Raw genomic sequence first — 25,956 nt, 5'->3', positions numbered from 1 at the left:
TAAAAATGTAACGTATGATTTTACTACAGTATTTTATATTATTTGTTTGTACTGCTATTTCTTTTTATGCAATATTCAATATATTTTGATTCATTAATTAAATGATATTTTGTTTATGGTGTATTAATAATGAAATTAAAATAATTTGAAACTGTGAATTGTTAACAAACGATGTACACTAATTAAATTAGGGTCATATCATTAATATTGCATGTTTGATGTGTTGATTGATTTGAGGGCAACGTGCTATCATTGATCTGGGCTACTGTTTGTAACAGTATAAAGAAAGAATAAATATATCTACCGGTACTCTAAATCATTTCAAAGGCAAACTACTAACAAAAAAAATGAGACAATGCTGTGGGTATCAGTGGCTAGATCTCAATAGAGATATACATAAAATAAGCTAAACAAAATACATAAGTAAAACAGTCGGAAAGAACATTCAAGCTTTAGGAAAACAGTGTTCCTTCACCAGGGCTAATGGTTTGTTACGTTGTCTTCTGGTTTGGTTAACCCCTCACAGAAAGTTCACACTACTGTCACTATAGATCAGCAATGGTTGGTAATAATCAACACAGGATAATTAAACTGGTCTGTATTTCATTATCTCATTAATGTGTTCCTACTTTAGGTATCATAGTACAGAGACACTTTACAGTAGTAGTAAGGCTTCCTTGGGAGACCTTTGTTCAGGGGACACCCCTAATTAGGGGACACTTTGATTGACTCTAATCATAAAGTAAAGCTCTGTCTACACTATTAAACTAGTTTGATGTGTGATGTACCCAAATATGGTAGTGATATCCCCAAATATGGTAATGATATGACATCATCATGTCCATGAGCACATCACATTAAGTTTGATAGTATATGCAGAGCTTTAAACACTATACCGTCTATTTGCATGTTTTTTAAACATTTATTTGTAAACAGAAAGTATTTTTACTGATATGAAATGACATGTATGTATGTAATGACATATGAGATAATTTCCATCTCATTATTATTAATAAACAGTTAATAGAATTATAAATAAGGAATGTTTAAATTAAAATGCCAGGCCTTCTCGATAACTTTAATGTCCCATGGTGGCATATGTTTATAAGATGAATTCCTGTGATAGTAAATTAATATACATATCCTGTCACTCAAAAATATGATTTCTACTTTCTGTATCATTTCTTTTTATGTAAGTATTTTACATTATTTAAATTACCATTGCATTTCATCCTAACTCCTACTAAGGGGACACTTTTGGGACTCAATAAATCTCATTAATAAGGGTGTCTAACGACTAAGGTTGGCTAACCCCTACAAGGTGTCTACTTTATAAAAGATGTCCACGGAAAATGTTGGCTACCCTTACTAAGAGGACACCTTAGGGAGCCAGAAACAAACCCTCTTCTTAATAAGGGTGTCCTCTGAATAGGGATAATAAAACCTCATTAAATAGTGGTGTCCCCTGCATAGGGGTGTCCCAAATTAAGTGTTCTACTGAGATCAATGAGATAAAGTTCCCTTTTTTTATTGTGTATTTTTTTTCTTCAGATCATTAAAACTGACAACACTGCCTACTATTCATTCTTTTAAATAATAACAAAGTTGGCTTCACTACCCTTAGGCCACAAAAATGCACCCAAATAAGCAACAGTTGTCTGTCACTGTCATATACAACAGGAACACAATTGCATGTGTCGACACCAAGTCTATCAAGGGTGATATCGACAACAGATTGGTTAAATACTGAACTCATCATCATCATTAAAAGTTAAACAGAGAGGCAACATTTTATCTGTTAACAAAACTATTTATTTCCAGAAAAATATATATTTAATAGAGTGCTTTAGATTCTTTGCTTTTGGGTAAAAAAAATTTTTTTTAAATCATTTTCATCAAACGTTCCAATTGTTACATTTCACAATTTTCATAGAGTTTTGACCCTTTCACGGCTGAATGCATGGCTTTTGGTCATCCTTCAAACCCTTGCACGTATACCACCATGATTAATTCATTCCAAGCGATCCTAACGTAGTTTCACAACAATAGTGTATTGAAGCTCGCCTTTCCTGAATTTCCATGTATGGTATGATTTTCAGCAAATGCCTTGTGGACACACAGAATGTAAACATTATCAGAGACATAGCCACCACACAACTTAAAGTGGTGTGGTTGCGAGATTCATTACAATAAAAACCCCTCCCACCCCACAACCCTTTCACTCCCTCCCTTCAAAACAGCAATTAAATATTACTAACATTTTTCAGCTGCCAACGATATTCTTAAATAGAAATTGAAAAAATGTATCAATTAATCTCTAGCAGCATAATCAATGTGCCCTTTCAAAAAGTGGTCAGGTTGAAACCAGACCAACCATACTGGTGACTACTGTCCGGGATAGGCATATACTGTATTCCCAGATGAATGCACGACTTCACATTAAAATACTCGTGTATGACCCTGAATTTTTCTCCAGAGTAATTGAACATAAACTATGACTTCCAGAATCAAAAATTACATGTCTAAAGCAGGAATTATGATTCATGTTGTAAATGCGAAATAGGATGTGTGGATGTTTAATATTCACCAAGAAGGAGAACCAAATTATTAAATATGTAAACATTAAATTATTATTAAATTAATACTCTATATCAAATTAAATTAGCATTGGTTTTAAATCATTTCAATGTGTACATGCATTGCAGACTTGCTTACTAGAAAAAGAGAAATTGTTAGGGAGGTAATTACTTCATACATAACACATGGACTTGTATGTAGGAATTGCTAACAGATCTGGGTGTGGATGTGTCTACATATATGTCCAAAAAAAATTGTTCTGAACAAGCTTATTTGCAAGGATATGAACATAAATTTTCACAATATGATTGATATTTCATTATATCATTTAAAATAACCGATTTAATTCAATGGTTTTCAGATCTTTGGAGAATAAAATGGGTTTGGTACTTATTTCTTCACGAAGAACATTTTTTGACAACATCTAGAAGACTTGTTTTCCTTTAGCTAGCTAACGTTTAATTGTTAATAATACATCACAATATAGACATCCACAAATGACACTGGCGACATATCACTACATTAGATTTAACAATGTATACAGTAAAGAAAACATTAGCTTGGTATTCATGACTTGAATATATACAATGGCTACTCATTTATCAAAGATTCTAAAAAATTCCTAGCAGAATCAATGCATCATGATTCGTTAGCTTTTCCTGAAACCAATTGCTGAAAAAATAAAACTGAGGAAACTACTTGGCAAAATACAAAGAGCAACAAAGATTTTAGGATTGATTTACTCAAGATTTAATAAAGCTTTTGTGTTGTCATCAACAAATCAAATGTCTTTAGGATGATAACTTGAAAATTGTGGATGTTATCTTGCAAAAATCTCTAAAAATACAAAGCAAGAATACGGTATACTTCTTCTTAGCATTTGAAATGTAAAAAGCAACCAAATAAAATAAAAGGGTGAAGAAAAATTAAAGCATTAATTCAAATGTAAATACGAACTATACTATAGTGAAAGTTAATGTAAATAAGACATTATTATATGAGTGAGTGAGTGGCCGAGCGGTTAAGACAGTGGAACCGTAATTACCTAGCCATAACAACGGCAGGGGTTTGAGGCTCACTCATCGCTCCATGGTTCTGGTGGTAGAACGAGTCTTCTCGGATAAGGACTATAAACCGTAGGTCCAGTGTACACATCTAGCTCATGTGCACTTTAAAGAACCTAGTACATCTTACGAGACAAATAGGGGGTTACCCCGGTGTATTAGTACATCACAGCCACTGATCACCAACTGGGCCCTCTGGGAAACCAGTCATTGACTGAAGAGGTTACCCAGTATAAATATATATTTCAATTTGTTCTGGGGAAAAAAAAGCAAAAAAAATAAACAGATCTAATTTTTACAAATTTAAAAACGAAATATGTTTTAGATTATAGCTCCCTTTCTTAAAATATTTTAAATATTCTTATAATTTCTTTTTTAATTCTAAAAGGAAATCATTAATTTTTACACATATCAGAAATGACAGACGTTTGGGCATTACATTAGAATTAGAGAGTTTAACTTTCAGTTTTATTGTGTTTGTGTAGCTAAAAAAATGTAATAAAATGAAGTAACAGACGACATATGATTCATATACAAATCTATTAAAATATTTAATATTATTAAAGGTTTCTTCTTAATGACAGATTCAAATCTGACATCACATTGCATGACATGTACAAAGTATTTCAATTATACAATATCTTTGAATGTATATAGCTCTGCAGAAAAAATTCTGCCGCTTTTAGTCTTGCTGATAATATACGAATGTATTGAAATTTGAGTGTTGCAATAAATTAATACTAAAGCTTGGTACACTTGGATGCAAAGCAACGACGTAAGCATAACACAAGAGATTTGAAAATCGTGCTCCATTTTGGTAAGGTACACTTCTCAACATGCTCACATGCTACAACATTTTTCTTTATTTATTCTCAAATCTATATAACACTTGTGAAATTTAAATGTTATATTTAAGCTGATAGCAAAAATCAACTCAAAACGAATTAGATACAGATGTAATGTTCTTTTTAAAATACGACAGCTGTAAATTGGCCAATCAGATGCAAGATTGAAACTTCAAACTCTGCTACAGGTCATGTACCACTATGCCTGCACTCTGCGCCTACCAAGTTACAAGAATGTAATACCACAATAGTACTAAATTCTAAACTGATCCTCTGTGCAAATAAGTTTTACCAAGAAAATATTCATGTAATTGTCATTCTAGAAAAAAAATTAATCTGCAAAAAGTGTATTGTATTGTCATGATTTATGTGGTTTGTTTATAATACTCATTTTGGAATTTACAACAATCTTTGTTGACACCATCTTCTAATTTTCTGCTTCCACTAGAGCTCTTTCGGATATTATAACGCCACCCGTAATATTTCAGATTCAGACAACAAATAGCTCTTCATAATATAAAACCACATCATGGAATTTTTAAATCTCAATTTTAGTGGTTGATGAATTTTAATACTATGATTTAGCAGTACAAATTTCACACTCAAGGTGGTAGTTTCAAAGCATAACCAGTACCATATAAGCCTTGTACAAGGACTTGTCATTCTGCAGTTGGCAAGTATCAAGCAAAACCACCACAATCAGAGTTTTGTACCAAGAGTTTAGTAAACTTTGCCATCTTGCAGTTTGAATGTTATGTAAATAAATAAGTACAAAAGATTCATTCAAAAACATTGAGTACCAATATCATTATGACATCATAGGCATTCCATACATCTCACCTGGACAGATGAGAGGACAGCTTCTCATCTCACTGCACATGCTCCAACTTCAGTTTATTAATAGCCTGATTTTTCACATTTTTTTTCAGAAGACAAGTTTCTTAACCATATGTCCTACTGAACCTAAATTGGAGAATAATTAATTAAGAAAAAGATAATTCTTGGATAAAAATTATAGTTGTCATAATGTAAAAAGTTATTTTCAGTGCAGTGGGGTGGAAGGAGAGAGGTTTGGGTGAGGGGGTTGGGGCTTGACTACCCAAGGAATATGGATGTAACAATTGACCATTCCAAACACTAGTAATGTCCCCTATACAATCACGCACTACTAAATCTGTATTACAATGTGTAGAATGATAGTTATAGCAAATTTATTTTATAGATTTAAAACTAAAAGTACATTTCTACATTTTGATTTGTACAACTATGTCCTGTTTTAGAAAAAAAAATATATTGTTTAAAGTGAAAAGAATCATATTATAGATAATCAAATGAAAACCAAAGTAAACAGTTACTAAAAAATATTGAGGATATTTATTTACAGATATTAATTCCATTTAATTAATTCATTTAAAATATGTCACTTTCACCTATACAAAGGTCTTGTTAAAGATACAAAACATGACCTTTAACACCTGCCTCTCCTGGCTTTGAGCCTCCCTTCATTTATCCTCAAGGCTTTTCTCTCCCAATGGACCTAACGTCTATCAGGTGGTAGACATGTAGACTATCATTATCCCCGGAATCTATAATTATCCCTTCTCCATCCAGAACGAGACTCAGCGTACTTTAAAAGTACTGATATCAATTAATTTCCTTGAGTGTAAATTTAATTATTAAGTACTGAGTAACATCTAGATCGCATGGCAATAACCTGAATGACAAAATTGTTTGTACTTTAAACAATTTTATCATTATCAAGAATAATCTCCTTTAAATGCCCTTGCTTCCTACTAGCAACTCATTTTTTTCTTGCAGTAGTGTTAGATTCTTTTTTTTGTCGGTATAGATATTTAACAGCACATTTTAAAAAAAAAGTTTCTTTTGCTCTTAAGTTTAGCTCCAAGTTTAAACATTTCTATGATTTATTAAAAAAAGATTTTTCATCAGTAGTAAGTAAAATGATGATAAACATGATAATGTACAAAAATATAAAAAATTATTTTTCATCAGTGGTAAAGATATTTAACAGTACATTAAAAAAAGAATTTTGTTTTGCTTTAAAGTGTAGCTCCAAGTTTCAAAATTTTTATTATTAATTTGTTAGAAAAAATCTATTTTCGTCAGTGATAAAGCAGAACAAGATAGACAATTTAACAAAACCAAGCAAGAGAAACTTCATTCATAGAGCTAACCTAACCTTTTTTATCTAGTTTTTCATTATCTATTAACAATACACCAATTTAATTGTCGTAAACTTTTATGGTATTTTAACTTGCTTTCTAAAATTGTTTCAATTCTTATAATGGTTTATACATGTATGTACTGTGCCTATGAGCAATCATTGATTGGATATATAGAGTATCCTGGTGTGACGTCACAACGATAGAGGGCGCAGCATAGTTGCTAGCCAACCAAAAAATGTGTTCAGCGCTACTATGTTGATAAACAGTAAAGATATGTATTTCTATCAAAATTATGTATCTTAGCTTGATTTTTTTAAACTTAAACTGTAGTTGAAGAATCTTTTGAAATTTTAGTTTGTTTTTATAAAAAATTATTAAGTTTTAAAATGACTACTTCAATAAGCCTATTCCAAACCATTGGTGACCTTGGAGTCAATCAGGCAGGCTGAACGCATTTTTGGTTGCGCTATAGCAACCACGCAGCGCCACCTACCGTTATGACTTCAGCACCGTGATACACTATGCATTATTATTATTATTATAACATTTCAGAACAACATCAAAACGGCCTTGATAGACAAATTGTAAGTTTTTTTTCTTCAATCAAGATAACATTACTGTTGATGACCTATGGTCAAAAGTACTAGCAAAATAAATATTTTATTTTGAGGCAGAAACAATAACTTTTTCTGTTTTATTTTTATACATGATCCTGCCTATGCAGCACCTATTTCTTTCCTAACATTACTGTAGGATACAAACGCAAGAAAAACTATTTATTGGCAAAAGGCATCAGCAACCCGCATTGACAAATAAATGTAATTACATTTTTGTAAAGAATATTATGAGTGTTATATTCTCCAGGGAATGGTGATACAATGATGAAGCAAATATTTCATATCTTCAAGTTCTTAACAGCAAAAAAATTGTTTGAAATATAACAAGTTAATTGCTGTCTGTCTGTTTTATTTTTATCTTTCTGTTTCAATGAATCATCAGTTATAACTATTGTTATCATCTATTTTATACACTCGATCCATATATTCATATATCTCTATTTTATTTCAATTGTCTGTGAAAATGTAGTATTTGTAACTTCTTTGTAATTTCTTTATGTAAAACGGTAAGCCTGAATATTGCGGAACAGGAAGGCCACCTGAAGAGTGCACCGCTCTGCTTTCATGGCCATAATCCATGTGCAATTTTTGCAGAGCTTTTGACAATCAATTCCAAAATGGAAGCCGATTATTAGTGTTTACTCTAGAACAGTAGATGTGTTAAAAAGACTTTTATCTAATTAAATCGCCTCTTCCATCTTTAATCAAAATCTAGGCACACTGAATTCATAAACAATAACACTTTTTATAATAAATTCAATTACCTGCTTCTTCCATAACCTTCCTCTAATCAAAATCTAGGCACACTGAATTCATAAACTATAACACTTTTTATAATAAATTCAATTACCTGCTTCTTCCATAACCTTCCTTTTAAGTGAGGGTCTTTTATTGTCTTCTTCTTTGATGACTGCTATTGGTTGTCCAGGTCTAGGCAACTTATGCCCTGGTGTTGGACCAGGTTCATTGCTAAAAAACGCCATCTGTAAGGCCTTTAAATACAAAATTATTTTAAATATACAGTTATTGAGATTATATTATATTATTCATATTTAGAGTGGCACATTGTCTGTTGAAATTGGTAAGGAATTCCACAGGATTGGAGCTGCCACAGAAAAAAAAATGTCACCAGGAAATTAACTAATTTTTTTAATTTTTTTTAAATTTTATTTTATTAAATCGAAACCAACAATACCGCCACTAACAGGTTTGATACAAACAAAGCCAGGACTGTTTAAAGCACCTTGATTGGTCCTAACATTGATCAAGGGCTTCTTTTGTCCAGTGTCCACCTTGACAAGAGGAAAGGAATAAGCCAATACGTCTGAGGCACTTACTAGATGCAGGGGCTGCCACAAGAGTCAGCAATGCTGATTTCAATGCCTAACGGGACCCTAGCTCCATATACAGCAATACACCGATATTCCCAGATGGTCTCCCATCCAAGCTCTAACCAGGCCTAACGTCGCTTAAATTCGGTGATCTGACGAAAACCGGTATTTTAACGTGGTAAAACCGTATTAAATAAAAACTTAATGACTTTCACTTCTTAACTATTTGACTTAAGCAAAATAATTGATAAATGCTAGTTATTATTCAACTTACCTGGGTGGCAGTGCATCTTTGCGAAGGATCAAGCTTTAACAGTTTATGTAGTAAATCCAGCAGGGCATCATCGGCCGCAGTAAATATATCTCTTAATGGCGTACCCGGGAACGACTTGTATGTAATGTAATCTGGTAGTAAAGACATTCCCTTGAAAGTAAAATTTTAATATAATAATAATGAGAAACATTTTAAAAAATAAGCAATAAAATATACACTAATTTCAACACTATGAAATGTCATCATCATGTTTTAAAGACCTATTTATTTTGTCATACAGCTAAAGATTCTAAAATGTTGACATACTGAACCCTAATTAAAGATTAAATGAATGTAGAGCGTAATTCACAAACAGATGTCATAACGATAAAATGGATTAGTTGGGAGCAGGAATGCTAGTAGACCAAACCCACAATCACTTGGGAAATTATCTGATACAAATTCAATGTACTGTATCAACATATTTAATAATAATAATACCTGAAGATGACATAATTAATGTTGAAATAGTGACTCTTATTTTTGATGACATAATTAAAGATTAAAGTGAAGATTTAAAGTTAATGTGCTTGCCTTCCAATCCTGACCTAGTGCCATGAGGGTTCAATCCTGACCTAGTGCCAGGGTTGTAACTCATGACTCTTTCACCTCCACTCTCTAATCCTCAAACGACTTAGTTTATAAGCAAGATAAATTATAAAATAGTTTATCCATCCTGTAATTGGTGAATTACTCGCTGTTGGATGCGTATGAAAAAAAAGAAAAACTCACAGGCCAGTCTTGCTCTGTTGGTGTACCTAAAGCCTCAAATATTTTACCAAGTTGATCAATGTCTGTTTCACCTGCAAGGAATGGTACTCGTAGAAGCAGTTCAGCTAAAATACATCCAGCTGACCAGATATCAACTCCAGTACCATATATCCTGGCACCAAACAGCAGTTCTGGACATCTGTACCACCTGTAATATGGTAATTAACTGATTTGATTATTGACCTCTCTGCAAACATTGAATGCTTATGAGTTAAATGATGAGAATATTTCGGAATAAGAAGGTACTCCCACACCAAACGGTGAAATTATAAAATCAACCCCATGGTTTACACTACGAGAAAAGTACAAATGGCCAAGAAATTAAATGTAGATGTATAGGTGTTCAAACAATGCAATAAAATATTCTTAAAAATTCAAGTAGATCACACACCTAGTAACAACTTGATGTGTGTAAACTCTATTTGGGCTACCAAACGTTTTGGCAAGTCCAAAATCAGCTAACTTCAGGACTCCAGCCTCATTCACAAGTAAATTATTGGGCTTCATGTCCTGTGGTTGAAAAAAAAACACTAAAAGAATTAAAATATGACAAAAATAATGGAAAATATGATATATATATATTGTTTAAAGGTTTGCATGACGAAATCAATTTGTTGATAAAAACTTTGGCCATTTTATATTTCACAACCCTTTCTAAACACATGGTTTTTGTTTCAGCCAGTCTCCACTCGGTGAACTTAACTTATAAATAGATTGATCCATTGGTGTTTAGTATTTAGCCAATAGATAACCATCATAAATTTGTATATTACAAACACCATGAACCAACTCTGTATGTACAATACTACCACCATCTTCTGGAGACAACTCGGTCATTATTAAAATGGAATAATCTAAGTTCTGTCTACACTATCAAATTAGTTTGACAAAAACGTGAGATGTGCCCAAATATGGTAGTTATATGCCCAAACATGCTAATGATATGACATCACCATGTCCATGGGCACAGTGTGTAGCTTAAAGTTCTCTTAAATTAATGTCAGAGTTCCATATTACTAAACACATTATTACTGGCTGGAGATATTGTTGATTGTCAAAATAAAACTTATTAGATAGAATTTATTATTTTGGAAAAGACTCACCCTATGCAATATCCAATTATTATGCAGATATTCCAGTCCCTTAAATGTCATTAACATATAAGCTTTTATATGTGCTGGAGTGAGAATAAGTGTAGTGTCTTTAATCAAAACCTAAATAAATAGGAGAATATGAGAATGACTGTACTACATCAATTTAAACAAACTTTAATTCATTCAACACAATAGTATGCAAATAATGAATGGTGAGAATATTTCCTGATTTGAACGATTGACTGCTCTATTTAATGAGGCAGAGTTAAGTTCTTATTTTTGTGTTATTGTTACCATATCGGTTTCCAAAAAAGGACTATATCAAGTGCCATTTTGAATGTTAATTGACAAGCAAAATAGGGGACGCTATAACAAAAATTTTGGCTGTGGAAAAAGAACAGTTGAGGAAAAGAACATGTTATAGTCGATAGTTTTTTATGCATGCGAGAGAAACTTTTTTTTACAAAAAGCTGAATGTTCAGTTCATTTATCATCATCATTATATTTTATTATCATTTCCTTTTGAACAATAGAACCAGGAAAGAGTGAAATTACTGTAATAATAGTAATTTAACTCTTCCCTGGTACAACTAATACCAAACAGCATGTGATAAATAATTAAGTAATCATTAATGGTAATGAATACCAAAGAACTTATAACACAAGAATCTCCTGAATTGAAGAAGAATGTGCAAAAAAACTGAAAATATAGGCCAAGAAAACTACTTTGCTTTTTTTTACTTTCAATAATTAATTAATTTCACCTTAAGCTCTGCCCACACTATCAAACTAGTTTGACAAAAAAGTGTGATGTGCCCAAATATGGTAGTGATATGTCCAAATATGGGCACATTACATTTTGTATGATAGTGTAGACAGAGCTTTATTCACTTACCTCTAAATCTACATCCATGAAATCCATTACAAGACTTATATTAGACTTGTGTCCAAACACATCTACAAGCTGTAAAATAAAATTACGCAAAATAACATACACATTTGAAATTATCTAATAAATTTAACTGAACAAATTTGTTGAACCAAGGAAATCTATCAACAGATTTCTGGCAGTGACAATTACCAACAGTACTGTACTATGTACATATTCTCTGTGGTGAGCAGTGTCTGTTAAGGGGCATGGAACTGATCGTGTTGCAGCCACAGATAAACCCTTAGATTTCAGGAGCTCATCATCCTGTTGTTAGATAGCCTTGGTTAAAAACACGTTCTCTACGTTTTTTCCATCTACTTTAAGATCAAACAAACTGCATTTTATGTAAAATCAAATACTATTGTAGGCATATTGTGATAATTGTTTTCATATTTAAATCTTAAAAATGTGTAAGCCGATTCAAATAATTTAAGTTGCCCGCTATAAATACCAGCATGCAGCACGCAGATAGATTGATATTTTAGTTTTGCTTAGTGTGATGCACCTACTTTTGATCAATAGTTAAAGGAAAACAAATAAAAGCACCACATTTTTTTAGCAATTTAATTTTTTTAAAGTAATATTTATTACATACATAATTTTTACAAAACGACAAAATTGCAGGTAAAGTGTTTTGAAATTGATTCTGAAAAACATGCCAATATACTTATATTAAAGTTATCATCTCATGCATAAAATCTAAATTGGCAATTACTTACACCAATAATGTTTTCATGATGCAGTTCTTGTAGAAGTTTAATTTCTCTTAGAGCTGTTCGGTTCACTCCATCTTTTGCTTCTGACCTATGACCTAATTTAATCTGTGTAATAATATTGAACAAAAGATTTAACTCTCAGTGTACAGTATGGCAAATCAGACAACTTAAAAACTTCCGCCAGAATGGCGTTTGTTTCTGTCTATATCTGTTAGTTACCAGGATTACTCAAAAAGTTATTAACCGATTTTCATATGATTTTAAAGGATGGTTTCATAGCTGTATGGGAACACGTCATTACATTTTCATATGCCTAGGCAAAGGTTTGCACTCTCTGTGTGCCCTTCTAGTTTAATAATGAATTTTATGAATAAAGGTAACTTTCCTCAACTAAACTGAAACAAATTGTTCGAGCGGTAAAAGTAGGTGTGCCCCAAATCATAAATTCGGCACAAGTTCAAGGCTCTTCTTGACCATAGTTCTTGTGGTAGAAGAATTCTTCTCGGATAAGGACTTAGATTAGAAACCAGAGGTTTGTCTGGCTTGTGTGTTTCAAAGAACAGTTTTGAGAAAGGTTAGCCCGGTGTACTGTACTTCTCCATCTCAGTTCTTATCATCAACTATGAACAAATGAATGGTGCAGTTTGGTGGCATTGTATGACACAAAAAGAAACTTGAGGGCTGGGGGATGAAGAAGTTGTTGTATTTGTCATCCACACTTGTGCGTAATTCAGATCAGAAGGCTACAAGTCACAGGATATTCTCCCGCATTTTATTAATTTTATTTATATAAAACATACTTTTTTAACAGCAACTATATTGTCTGTTTCTACATCTCGGGCTTTGTATACTGTAGCAAACTTTAAAAAAAAGAAGAAATAATTCATTAAAAAATGAGTAAAAAGGGTGAAGATTATGACAATTAAATAATGGCCAAATAACAAAAAGTGTTAGATTTGTCTAGGCCTACTACGCAGCATAGTTTCACAATGATTGTTGTTATCTAGCTTTTGTAACTTAAAATAAACTTTTATTTAGGCCCTAGGGTAGTTAGTATACCTAGTGCTATTAATAATAACATTATTCATTATTAATAATATAATAGCTAGGCAGGCCTAGCCTATTCTATACGAATTACGATCATCGCGGTCGCGTTTCATTTCGGTCGCGTGTCAATTAAGGTCAATTTTCAACAATATCGATCGTGGTGTATGGCGCGTCAATTATGCATAAAGCATACGAAAATGGATGCTATTGTAGGATTGAGACTTAACTGTCCGATTTAACTCTCTTTCAGCACTCGGTACGTGTAGCAGTTCGAATTTATAAACCTGTTTGCATTTGTAACGATTTTTATCTATATTTAAGGACACAACAAGTAGCTTACGAAGACGACTCCAATATGTTAATAATTATGAATGAGTAAAATGGGAACACCCAACTTTTATCGCAAAAATCGTGAATTTATGTTTATTTATTTATCAATTTTTTAATTTTTTTTTAATTCATTTCTTTTTTAAGGCTCGCCCAACACAATATATTTGTCTTCATCCTCCAGTCTGCCTCAAAGTCTGACCTCATATCATTTTGTTATTGCATTGTACGTTATTATCTTTTATGCTTGTAAATAAATGTTACGAAACTAGTGTCAGCTTTTTAAATAATCTCCCGCTTTTTAGCTTCTAAAAGGCACCGCATGCATTTATACATCTTACTTCTAGGACGTCGACCTTGTATTCCAAAATGACAGTCTTTTCACACGCGTTCAAGAATTCATCAATCTCTTCTTATCGTTGCGGCATGTTCTTTGATCGGCATATCAGTTACCGTTTATTACTGATACGTCATTCTTGAGACGTTTTAGTGGGGACTCCACCCCCACTAAAACGTCTAAATAATACGTTATAGGGGGTCTCTGTTTTCGAGTTTTTCTCGAAAATAGAGACCCCCTATATAATGTAATATTGAGACGCTTTAGTGGGGGTCTCTGTTAAACAGAGACCGCCTATATAACGTATTATTTAGACGTTTTAGTGGGGGTCTCTGTTTTCGAGATTTTCTCGAAAACAGAGACCCTGGGTCTCGGGTCTCTGGTCTCTGTTTTCGAGGTCTCTGTTTTCGAGACACCCGTATCACAACAGACTGAATCGAAAAGGACGACGTGGTAAGAAAATTACTTTTCAATTATAATATTATGTATTATGTTGTTAAAATGGACCTGAAATGGAATTTCGATTTTCAAGAAATTCACACATGTTATTTAAATGTATCAAATTAACACAAACCCACACAAATAAAAACAAAATGTAAAGTATTTTGAGTGAAAACGAAATTTTAAGATACCATGGTAAATTAGCGAAAATTACTCACGCCATTGCAATATTCTATTTCAACGGCCGTCGGAAGCCTCTATATTCACGACGTCACATATACATACGATGATATCGAGAGCGTGTATGCCGCCCGATAGTCAGTGAATGATCGACGGCCTGGAAAGATACGCGAAGCGTTGACACTAATACTAATTTATTCAATATCTAATGTTGTTGAAATATAGGTCCCTAAAATGTACTTCGTTTGTTCTAAAACCCGAATTTAGAAGGCCTACCTCCCAAACCTTTACTAGGCCTAGGCCCCCAATAATCCAGAGCGCGGAGTCGATCCACCACCCATTCATGCGGCGAGGCTCCGTTTCATGTGTATCCAAGGACCAAAGCGATATCAACAACTTGCTGCGCTCATTGTCAAGCCAAAGTAAAATAAGAATAAAATTCGTTTTCGAACTGCCTGATTCGTGAAAAATAAATTATCATCTCATATTACTAATTTAATTCTGCTAAACTAAAAACTAAAGAAACTAACAAATTTTAGCAGTACTGTATAAATTACGAACGATATACAAAATACACGAACGGAAAATATGGATACGCATCATTGCGCACGGAGCTGTATCCCGGACAACGTTGCCAGGCCAACTTCGGTATTGCCAGAAAAAAACCGTTGATTTTAAGATTTTAAATCGTCATTTACTCGATGAATAACCGTTTATACGGTAATAATTTTATCTAAAAAAATTCTAAATACGTTTCTGCAAATGCACAAGCATTTTTTAGAAAATACTCTATAGATTTCAAGAGTTATAGCCAAAAAACTGCAAATTTTCCATTGGAGGGATAGGAATATATTCGCAAAGTGACGTCACCCGCGAATTTTTTTGATTTTCAAATGGGGCTTTCCCCAAAAGGGCCAATTTATATTTTGTAACAATATACATTCTAGCAACACCTAATAGCCCCCAAAACATCATTCTAAAATGAAAAAAATCGAAAATCCATTTCAGGTCCATTTTAACTTGCTCATGATAATTATAGTATATCGTTATTTTTGTTATTTCAGCAAAACTTCAACTCTACCTCTTAATCGGGCTGCTGCATGAAGAGAGTCAGAATGTTCACATCACAATGGAATTAGTTCATCGCGAAGATGTTGACCGGCTTCAGCGACAAGCTTACCGACGTGCAACTAGAACGCTCTTACGCCTCTGGGACGAGTATCGCGCAGGCCAACGATCAGAGAGATCGCTCCTTACGCTGGATCGCGCGTTATATCAAATGATGTTCGCGATTTGTAGATGAGATAGATGTAAATATTGCTAATAAATAAAAGATTAAATAAATAGATAAATTAAATAACGTCTGTAGATGTAAATAGAGGTAAACATTGTTAATGAATAAAATATTAATACATAGATAAATTAAATAACGTTTGTAGATGTATTGTAAATAAAAAGGTTTCAATTTGAATGATGAATGTAAACATTTGTATATGCGTTTTTGTTTTAAAAATAAAAGGATTGAATTGAAAAACAGTGTGAAACGAGTTTGTTTTGCATTACATTAACGTATCTATGTTTTGTTTTTAAATATATGTAAATATTTGTGTATATGTTTTTGTTTTAAAAATAAAAAGATTGAATGATCATTGACAAAAGTTTAAAGTGAGTTTGTATGTTATTTATCCCGTCAGAAACAAATAGAATATTTACAAAATATATCAAAATATAATGCTTATAAAAACATTTAAAAAAAAGTTAAACTAATATTAATAACATACTGTTTTTACAATATTTATTTAAATATAATGATTATTATATAAAATCATTTTTAAATAAACACATAAAAAATAATAGAGACTACACTTCGATCTTTAATTAGAGCTACAGTGTACAGTACTGCATTGATCGGCGTTCCATAGAAATCGCCGGAAGTTCGATTTACCGGCGGAAGCGCGACCGAAATGAAACGCGACCGAGATGATCCGATACCTTCTATACTATAGTTTATACTAACTAGGCCTAGGCTAGCTAGGCCTACTACTATAATAGAATACTGAATAGGCCTAGGCCTAGGCTATTTTTAATTTCCTCATAATCCCATTGAATTCAGTAATAAAATTACAAGTATAAATTTTCCATCTAAATTGGCGTTATAACACTTGGCCTGACGTATCCTCCTCATAGTCCGGCCCTAGCTAGGCCTAGTTACTTAGGCCCTTCCTAGGCCTAAAGGGCTAGTAGGGGTCCTTCCGTCTGCTGATTGCTGCCCGCGGCTGGCTAAAAAGGCACACCATTAGGCCTAGCTATATAGAGGTTAGCCTTAGTTATATATTTTTATAGAGAGCTAATTGTATTTAAAAAATAATAATAATTTCACTACTTTGCTTTACAACTTTACCTGCCCTTCTCCGAGAAATTTAATTTTTTCGTAGCGATCTGAACGATCCACACCGCGCATGGAAGCCGCCATGTTGTTGCTGAGGCAGCGTTGCCAGCTATAAAATTTAATCTCAAATATGACAGATTTGGCGAATAATGACAAATCCACAAAATATGGCAATAAATAGCGCCACCGACGACGGTTGTATGCTTGTAAAACGTATTCTACATCCAAAATGACCCAATATAAGGCCTAATATTCCCATGTTGTTAAAAATTTATATTTTTAGTTTTGCGTGTAAGCCGAACGAGGGCGACATCCCGATACTAGCTTGATTTGCATACACGGGGTATGCAAATGTTAACGTGGGACCTCGACGCCGCCCGAACTGAACCGGTCCTTGCGTTACGTTCTAGGGGAACCAAGCTTAAAGCGTGGTTCCCACTAGCGACGCAACACAAGGACGTAACGCAACGCAAGTGAATTGACCAATCACAAGCGAAGTTATAGACAGTTTGCAATCACAAGCGAATAAGCCATCGCCTGTGATTGGTCAATTCACTTGCTTTGCGTTACGTCCTTGCGTTGCGTCGCTAGTGGGAACCACGCTTTAGAACGTAACGCAAGGACGTAAACGCAACGCAAGCGTTTTAGCCAATGACAAGCAAAGTTATAGACAGTTAGCAATAACAAGCGAATAAGCCATCGCTTGTGATTGGTCAATTCACTTGCGTTGCGTTACGTCCTTGTGTTGCGCTGCGTCGTCGCTAGTGGGAACGAACCACGCTTAAAGCTTGGTTCCCACTATATACTAGAACGTAACGCAAGGACGGAAACGCAACGCAAGCGTTTTAACCAATGACAAGCGAAGTTATAGACAGTTAGCAATAACAAGCGAATAAGCCATCGCTTGTGATTGGTCAATTCACTTGCGTTGCGTTACATCCTTGTGTTGCGTCGGTAGTGGGAACCACCACGCTTAAATGGCTAATTTACCTACTTTTTCTTCACCTCTACAGATGATGGTGCGGGACCGTTGTATTGTTTATGTCGCCAGCCCTGGGCCGGTTTATGATACAATGTGACTATTGCAATGTGTTGTATCACGGGGAATGTGTGAAAATATTGCACCATCTGAGGCCTTGGACGACATCGATCTGTATCGATGTGCGAACTGCAAGTCCTGAGTTAGCAATTAAGTACTAACGTTTATGTTCTCTTCTTCCTAAGATATGGATCATCAGCTAATACTTTTTGACCTCCACGCCACAGATGGAGGAAGAGGTGCTCCTGGCCAGTCCAAAGGAGTCCGCAGTGGCTGGGGAGAAGGGAGAGGCTTGCCCGGTGGCGATACCCCGGCCGTGCGGAAGACGTCATGCCCTCTGGAATGCGGTCCCCGGCCCAGAGTGGACAATATGCGGGCCCACGTGATAAGGACGCATGCTCCGGCTTGCTTCAAACCACACAAGAGCGGAGCACCCGAGGAGGGCTCGAGTGCAATGACGGGCACACGGAGAAGGGAGGACACCGGAAGACATCAGACGGAACCTAAACGTCCAGGAAATGATGGGTGATAGCACCGACGTATTACCAATAGATAGGAAAACTCGTGGTGCTATCCAGATGATGGCATATCATGGGTGTGATTAGTAGGGGAAAGAGGCCCGCGCCGCCTCTCACGATAGCTCCGGCTATCAGTCACTCGTCGGCGGCCCTCATAATACACTGGCATCGTGTGGTGAGCCTCGTCGCCTCGTTTGGTAAATATGTGGTAAAGGAGTGGTTGTCGGGATGAGGAGGAGCCGGCCAGTGGACCAGACTTCGACCGCAAAGCAGCCGACGAAAAGGGAAAGCAGCAGCCACCACTGGCACACAGAACACGGAGAGTGACCGACCAAGCTCGATGCCCCGGCAGCGATTTTTTTTTTCGTACATAAGTTGGGGACCCCATCATGAAACGTCACAGAATAAACATGAATAATTCATCAGTTAAATTTTCTTGTTCCGTGTGCACCCAAGCGTATAGCAACAAGAAGTGCGGTACGATTCTAGGCCTATCTCCGCTGATTTCATAATAGAATAGCGGAGTTTTGTGTGGATTGTCGAAATAATCAGCCTTTAGTTTATGGTGTTTTTAATATAGTTTATTACTAAAGAATTACGTGTTAAAATTATAGTTTCTATTGATACTATTAGGCCTAATTACTAGTCTCTAAACCCCTGTATATTCTAGTAGTAGCTGTGTGGGTGTGTGTGACTTGTGTCTTTGGGCTATGTCCAATTACTACTTAGTTTAATGTTTTGCCTAGCTGTCGATTAGCCTCGACACATTTTGCATAGTGGACGTGTGTGTGAAGAAGAGTGCGCGAAGGCAATCACGTGAATTGACCTAGAATCCTAGGCCTATTATTGTAGAAAGAATCGTATCGCAGTTGTTGTTCCGTGTGCACCCAAGCGTTCTTGGACATAGCCCAAAGAAATAGTCTGGGAGCCCAGAAGGTTTTAATTAGCAATTTGAGTACAAAAGGTTTGAGGTGTGGAGTGTGTAGATATGGTCTATGTGACCCAGAAATGGCAATTCTTAAGTGACGGGTCCTGTTCAATTTTAGGGGGGAACCACCCAAATGACCCCTAAAATTGAATTTAATTAGCATATCGAGTACATCGATCAAACCAATCCTAAAATGTTCTCCTAACTATCAGGAATCAAGATCCATAATTCTTAAGTGACCATTCCTGTGCTAAATTAACTTAAGAACGCACTTAATTAGTGCTACAGTAATTAGACATTTAATTAGCATTTTGAGTACATCAACGAAATTCACATGACATATACTTATGAACATACTGATTAAGGATTCATCATTCTTAAGTTTGAAATCCGGGGCCAAATCCACTTAAGAATGGGTCAAAGGTTAAAATAATTAAAATTCAAATTTAATTAGCATATCGAGTACATCGACCAAACCAATTCTAAAATGTTCTCTGACCTATCAGGAACCAAGATCCATAATTCTTATGTGACCATTCCTGTGCTAAATTAACTTAAGAACGCACTTAATTAGTGCTAATTAGACATTTAATTAGCATTTTGAGTACATCAACGAAATTCACATGACATATACTTATGAACATACTGATTAAGGATTCATCATTCTTAAGTTTGAAATCCGGGGCCAAATCCACTTAAGAATGGGTCAAAGGTTAAAATAATTAAAATTCAAATTTAATTAGAATATCGACCACACCAATTCTAAAATGTTCTCTGACCTATCAGAAACCAAGATCCATAATTCTTAAGTGACCATTCCTGTGCTAAATTAACTTAAGAATGCACTTAATTAGTGCTAATTAGACATTTAATTAACATTTTGAGAAATTATGAACATACTCAAAGAACATTAGTTCACTTAAGAATGGGTAAAATATCAAATAGAGTATTCTCTGATATATTCAGATCCAAAACCAAATGTGATTTGTGGGCTGTCTGGAATTAGGACAGGTCCTTTGCATCATCATATTTTATCTTATTGTTTAAGTGAATGTCTCTGGAATATATCAGATACAGGAATTTGTCTCCATGGATACATCTATCTAGGCTTGGGTGTCCAGCAGGAATTCCATCCCCATGTGCTATTCCATTATTTCAAAATCATTGAACCAACATTACCATTTGCTAATTTTACTCTATAGTATAGATTAGTAGAGTTAACACAACAGGATCATCTTTTCTCAGTATTATAATTGCTATATGTTTATGTTGTGCGTGAAGACATCAAATTGTAATGGAAAGCTTTACGGACCCAGATCAGACTCTTGAAAGTAGTGCTGAAACTCAGATGAAATCGTCCAACGTTTGCATTCTCCACATTGAAAAGCCCAAGCAAAAGTCAAAGTGGGGAAATATCCTCTCATTCAGTGATAAACATTGGAAAGCGGTTTTACTGGCAGCAGAAAGTAGACGTAAAAAGTGTAATTTTGTGGAATCTGTATATCACAACATTGTGCAAAAATTACCGTCATCTCCTGACGAAAATGAAGGTTATCATGTGATGTGTTACAAGAATTTTACTGCTATACCGTCAGAAACTGCATCCACGGATAAGGCACCACATACACACAAGTTAGGAAGCACTGCTGAGAGTCCACATTTACGTTCAGCTACACCCGAAAGCGATAGGTCGCTGTCATCAACATCTGGTATTTTCCCTCCTCAATGTATATTTTGTGGGAATGCAAGAAAACGCAAGAAAGGTCAGTATGAAGTAGCTGGTAGTTGTGAGACAATTGAAGCTGGTCAGAGCATCCATGAGGCAGCTTCTGCTTTAAATGATTCCAAACTGTTATCCAAAATAAGTGGTATTGACTTAGTAGCCAAAGAAGCAAAATATCACCACTCTTGTAAAAGTGCATATTTGATGTCGGCCAAAAGGGTTTCAAGTCAGAGCGAATTGGATTCAAATGAGTCATCCAAACTAACCATGATACAAAATATCCATAACTATGTAGAAAAAGCAATCATCTGCAACAAAAGACCTGAGCTTTTGACATCAGTGTATGCCAGATATACTGATATGTGTACACTTTCTGAAACAACACCCATAAATAGTGCACAGAGTCTTATGCGTAATTTGATAAACAAATTTGGTAAGAAACTACGTTTCCACACAGAAACAAAGAAACTGGGAATTATTATTTACAATTCTGACACTGCCGATAAATCTGTACGTGTTGCATATGACTATGCATCGGATGATGAACACATTGTTACCAAGGCAGCTTTTCTACTTCGTAAAAACATATTTGGCATTCAAAAGAAAGACCTTCCTGAAAATCCTACCCTGGATGATTTAAAGGAAGGGGATGCTTTTCCCCCCAAGTTGTTATCCACATTTTTCACTGCATTGTACAGTGGAGCAGAACAAACTAAGTGTTCTGAGCAGGTGAAGCGACGTGTTAAATCATCTTGTGATGATGCACTTTTCATTGTCAAAAGAGGTAAAGTGAAACCAGCAAAGCAAGTGGCATTGGGTATGGCTGTAAAGACTGTTACAGGTAGCAAAAAGTTAGTACAGGTTCTAAATAGGTTTGGACATAGCCTAAATTACAACTGCCTTGAAGAACTTGAAACAAATACGGCTGAGAAAATACAAGAGAGGATGCTGGCATGCCCCATTGGAACCGTTAAACACATACCAATGGGACTTGCATTTGATAATTTTGATGAAATGACTCAGACACTTTCGGGTGCCAACACACTTCATGACACAATGGGAATACTATACCAAAATATATCAGACGAGCAAGAAACTAATGAAACAAATGTCACAGAAGGCCATTCCTGTGTAACTAACAAACAACAGAAAGGTAGAAAGCGATCACTAGCGCCACAGATGTCTGCTCTAGAGCCATATCGTAAGAAACCAAAAATGACCGAATTTAACTACAATGTTACAGATATTTCTAGTCTCCCTGATGTCAGCGCAGTGGCATGGAATATGGACTTCCTTTGGGTGTTAAAACATGCCTTGAAAGAGAATTACATTCCTATGTGGGTCGGTTACAATGCTGCATCATATTCAGACAATTTGCCAAAACAGGCAGTTCTATATATGCCAAATTTGCAACAACCAATCACTAGGTTAGATGTCATACAAGAGACACTCTTGATAACCCAAAGATGCACTAATGAATGTGAGCAGAAATTCGGAATCGTGACTTACGATTTAAATGCAGCAAAGCCAGCTATGCAAATACAAGCAACAGAAAAACCAAGGTTTGATGACATATTTATTATGTTAGGTGCTTTCCATGTGGAAATGGCCTTTTTTAAAGCTGTTGGAAAGCTTCTTTCTAATTCAGGAGGTCCTGATATGCTTACCAATACTGATGTGCTTGCTCCCGGGTCACTTAACGGTTTTCTAAGTGGAAAACATTTCAATAGATGTAAACGTTTACACCCCATATTGGCTCTTGCTTTTGAAATTCTACATTTTCGGGAATTCATGAAAGACTATAGCAACAGAGAACAGCTAACGGAATTAACCAATGAACCAAGTCATGAAGAAGCCATCAACTCCGCTACATTTAGTCATGCATGTACAGCATACAAACAGTTTGCAGATTTGACACGTTCGGGAGCACATGGATTCACTGCTCAATTTTGGCTTATGTACATTGACTATATCCGTAGCTATCATAACCTAGAGAGGTCAATCCGAACCAATAACATCAGTCTTTACATCTACTCTCTTACTCCCATTATTGGTCTGTTTTTTGCCACAAATCACATCAACTATGCACGATGGTTAACAAAATTCCAACTCGATCTCGCCAATATTGATAACTCGCATCCTGGACTCCGGAGTATATTAGAGAAAGGTGCATTCAGTATCCGGCGTACAGACAATGCTTTTAGTCGAATACCAGTAGATCTGACACTTGAGCAAACAGTAAATGCCGATGCTGCTTCTAGACTTAGTGGAATAACATCTGCAACTAACAACTATGGTGCTCGTCTACGATGGATGATTACAAGATCCACCCGTGCGTCATTTGTTAGCATTGTTCATGAAATGGCAGGACTGCTTTCAAAAGACGACATTGCTTCAGAGATTAAACCTGCACGAATACATCGTGACAACCGGGATCTAACTGCTGTAATAAAACACATAGAGGATACACATAATCCTTTTGATAGAGTGATAGACACATCTACTAAACTATTTAATATCAACACAGGCAAAGCCGTCAGTACTGTGGTAAAGGAAAGCTTACTGAACATACCTCAATGCGGACAGTCTAGACATCAGGAGTTTGTACAGTCTTGTGTCAAAGATCCTAGCAGATTTGAGCAAAGAATCAAGAAGACGCCAATAAAGACATTTGCATATGATTGTGCCAGCAACAAGAGCACAAAAGATAAACGCATAGCAGAGCTCAAGTGTAGCAGAGATCTAATGGGTCGACTAGTGTTGTTAGCGACCAAACGCAACCTTGACCTGCCATATATATTTAGCTACCCCTTGACGCCTGTTCCGCTTTCTCTTTGTAATGCAGATGGAACTATGACCAAAACACCAAAAAGTTCACTGCTTGGTGTACTTGAGTCAAAAGTGAAAGATGGGAATATTAATCCTCAATATCCATGTGCCTACATAATAGATGGCCAATTCTTATTACATACGTTACCACCATACATTCCACCAAACTATGGAGGACTAGCCAGAAGTGTGTTGATTCAGGCTTTATCAGCAAACACACAAACCAAGGAAGTCCACCTGCTCTTTGATGATTATCCACAACCATCACTGAAAGATTTTGAGAGAGGTAGAAGAGGAGTTGAAGAAAGAGAGTATCTAATAACAGGACCAGAACAAGTTAGACCAAAACATATCAATGATGCCTTGAAATCCAGATCATTTAAATCTCAATTGCCTCAATTTCTCGCAAAAGAATGGCAGGACCAGACTTATGCTGACATATTCCGGGATAAAAAGGTGTTTCTTGATGTACCTGGAGAGTGCTACCTTTTTCGAGTTTTTGATGGTGTAGTTACTCGAGAAGATGTTGCAGCCCTCAGAAGCAACCATGAAGAAGCAGATACCAAAATATGTCTGCATGCTAAGTTTATTGAAAGTATTGGTCTGAGAGGAGATATAGTCATACGAGCATCGGACACCGACATAGCAGTTATAATGTTGTATCATTGCAATAAGTTTGCCTCTAAATTGTGGATGGATGTTGGTATATCTGCTAAAAATAGTCGTAGATACATCTGTTTGTCGAGTATACATCAGATACTTGGTTTGCAGTTATGTTTATCACTACCAGCATTTCATGCTTTTACTGGGTGTGATTATACCTCTTCATTTGTACGGAAAGGCAAAGTGCAACCATTTGCTAAACTGTTGAAGAATATTGAAGCCCAAAAAGCATTCAATGAAATTACATGTGAAGGTTCATTAAGTGGAGATGCACAAACTACTCTTCAAACGTTTACCGCTCAAGTATATGGTGCCAAAAACTCATATAAAGGCACACTGAATGAATTCCGGTACAGCATATTTGAACGAGGCTATAGTCCAAGTGCAACGTCAAAGAATCCACTTGAGAAACTGAAAGGCATTAATGCAAGTGTCATTCCACCATGCGAAGCTGAACTTAATTGCCATATTAAACGTGTATCTTTCATTGCTAAAATGTGGGCAGATGCTGACCAGACAACAATCCAACAACATCCAATTATTTCAAATGGCTGGGACTTTCAAAGTGGTCTTTATCAACCTATTTGGCATGAAGGGGCTCAGCTTCCAGATTCATTAATTCCAGAGAATAAAGACATAGATTCAGATTCAGATGATGATGACGAGGAGGATGATATGACTGTATCATCAGACGATGAATCTGCATCAGAGAATGAAGATGATCAACAGTAATGTTATTACAATATCGACACTAGAAGAAAAAAACTGTTGTTGTGGATTTTATCTGAAGTTTATGTAGACTTTTATGATAGATTTTTTTACATTTTGACATTTAGTGAAATATTCATTTAGAGAAATATTCTTAAGTGGATTTTGTGATATACCAAATAAAGAAACCGTATTCAAACAATCCAGTCAAGTGTAATTAAGTGCGTTCTTAAGTTAATTTAGCACAGGAATGGTCACTTAAGAACTATGGATCTTGGTTCCTGATAGATCAGAGAACATTTTAGAATTGGTTTGGTCGATGTACTCGATATGCTAATTAAATTTGAATTTTAATTATTTTAACCTTTGACCCATTCTTAAG

The 25,956-nt window shown here is 35.3% G+C and overlaps 1 protein-coding gene across 1 annotated transcript; it reads right to left on the bottom strand.

The window, feature by feature from the left end:
* Positions 1 to 4,097: 4,097 nt before the first annotated feature.
* On the bottom strand, positions 4,098 to 17,286 carry LOC140062149 (cyclin-dependent kinase 7-like). The gene is made up of 10 exons (XM_072108216.1): positions 17,179 to 17,286; positions 13,246 to 13,305; positions 12,449 to 12,550; positions 11,694 to 11,762; positions 10,808 to 10,918; positions 10,096 to 10,214; positions 9,666 to 9,852; positions 8,895 to 9,044; positions 8,140 to 8,281; positions 4,098 to 5,449 (listed from the first exon to the last, which is right to left on the bottom strand). The coding sequence occupies exons 1-10, from the start codon at positions 17,248 to 17,250 to the stop codon at positions 5,412 to 5,414; spliced, it is 1,050 nt and encodes a 349-aa protein (XP_071964317.1). The 5' UTR covers positions 17,251 to 17,286; the 3' UTR covers positions 4,098 to 5,411.
* Positions 17,287 to 25,956: the final 8,670 nt, after the last annotated feature.

This window comes from Antedon mediterranea, chromosome 11 (genome assembly GCF_964355755.1).
Source record: "Antedon mediterranea chromosome 11, ecAntMedi1.1, whole genome shotgun sequence".
Lineage (NCBI taxonomy): Eukaryota > Metazoa > Echinodermata > Crinoidea > Comatulida > Antedonidae > Antedon > Antedon mediterranea.
The sequence above is the reverse complement of the archived record's forward strand: the minus strand, read 5'-3'. Positions and strand labels throughout refer to the sequence as shown.

Bases quoted from the DNA above. Each gene is read 5' to 3' on its own strand.
- LOC140062149 (XM_072108216.1), bottom strand. From the start codon at position 17,250: ATGGCGGCTTCCATGCGCGGTGTGGATCGTTCAGATCGCTACGAAAAA. The intron at 10,919-11,693 runs GTAAGTGAATAA...CTATTTATTTAG, and splicing joins TCATGGATGTAGATTTAGAG to GTTTTGATTAAAGACACTAC. The intron at 9,853-10,095 runs GTGTGTGATCTA...ACCATATTACAG, and splicing joins ACACATCAAGTTGTTACTAG to GTGGTACAGATGTCCAGAAC.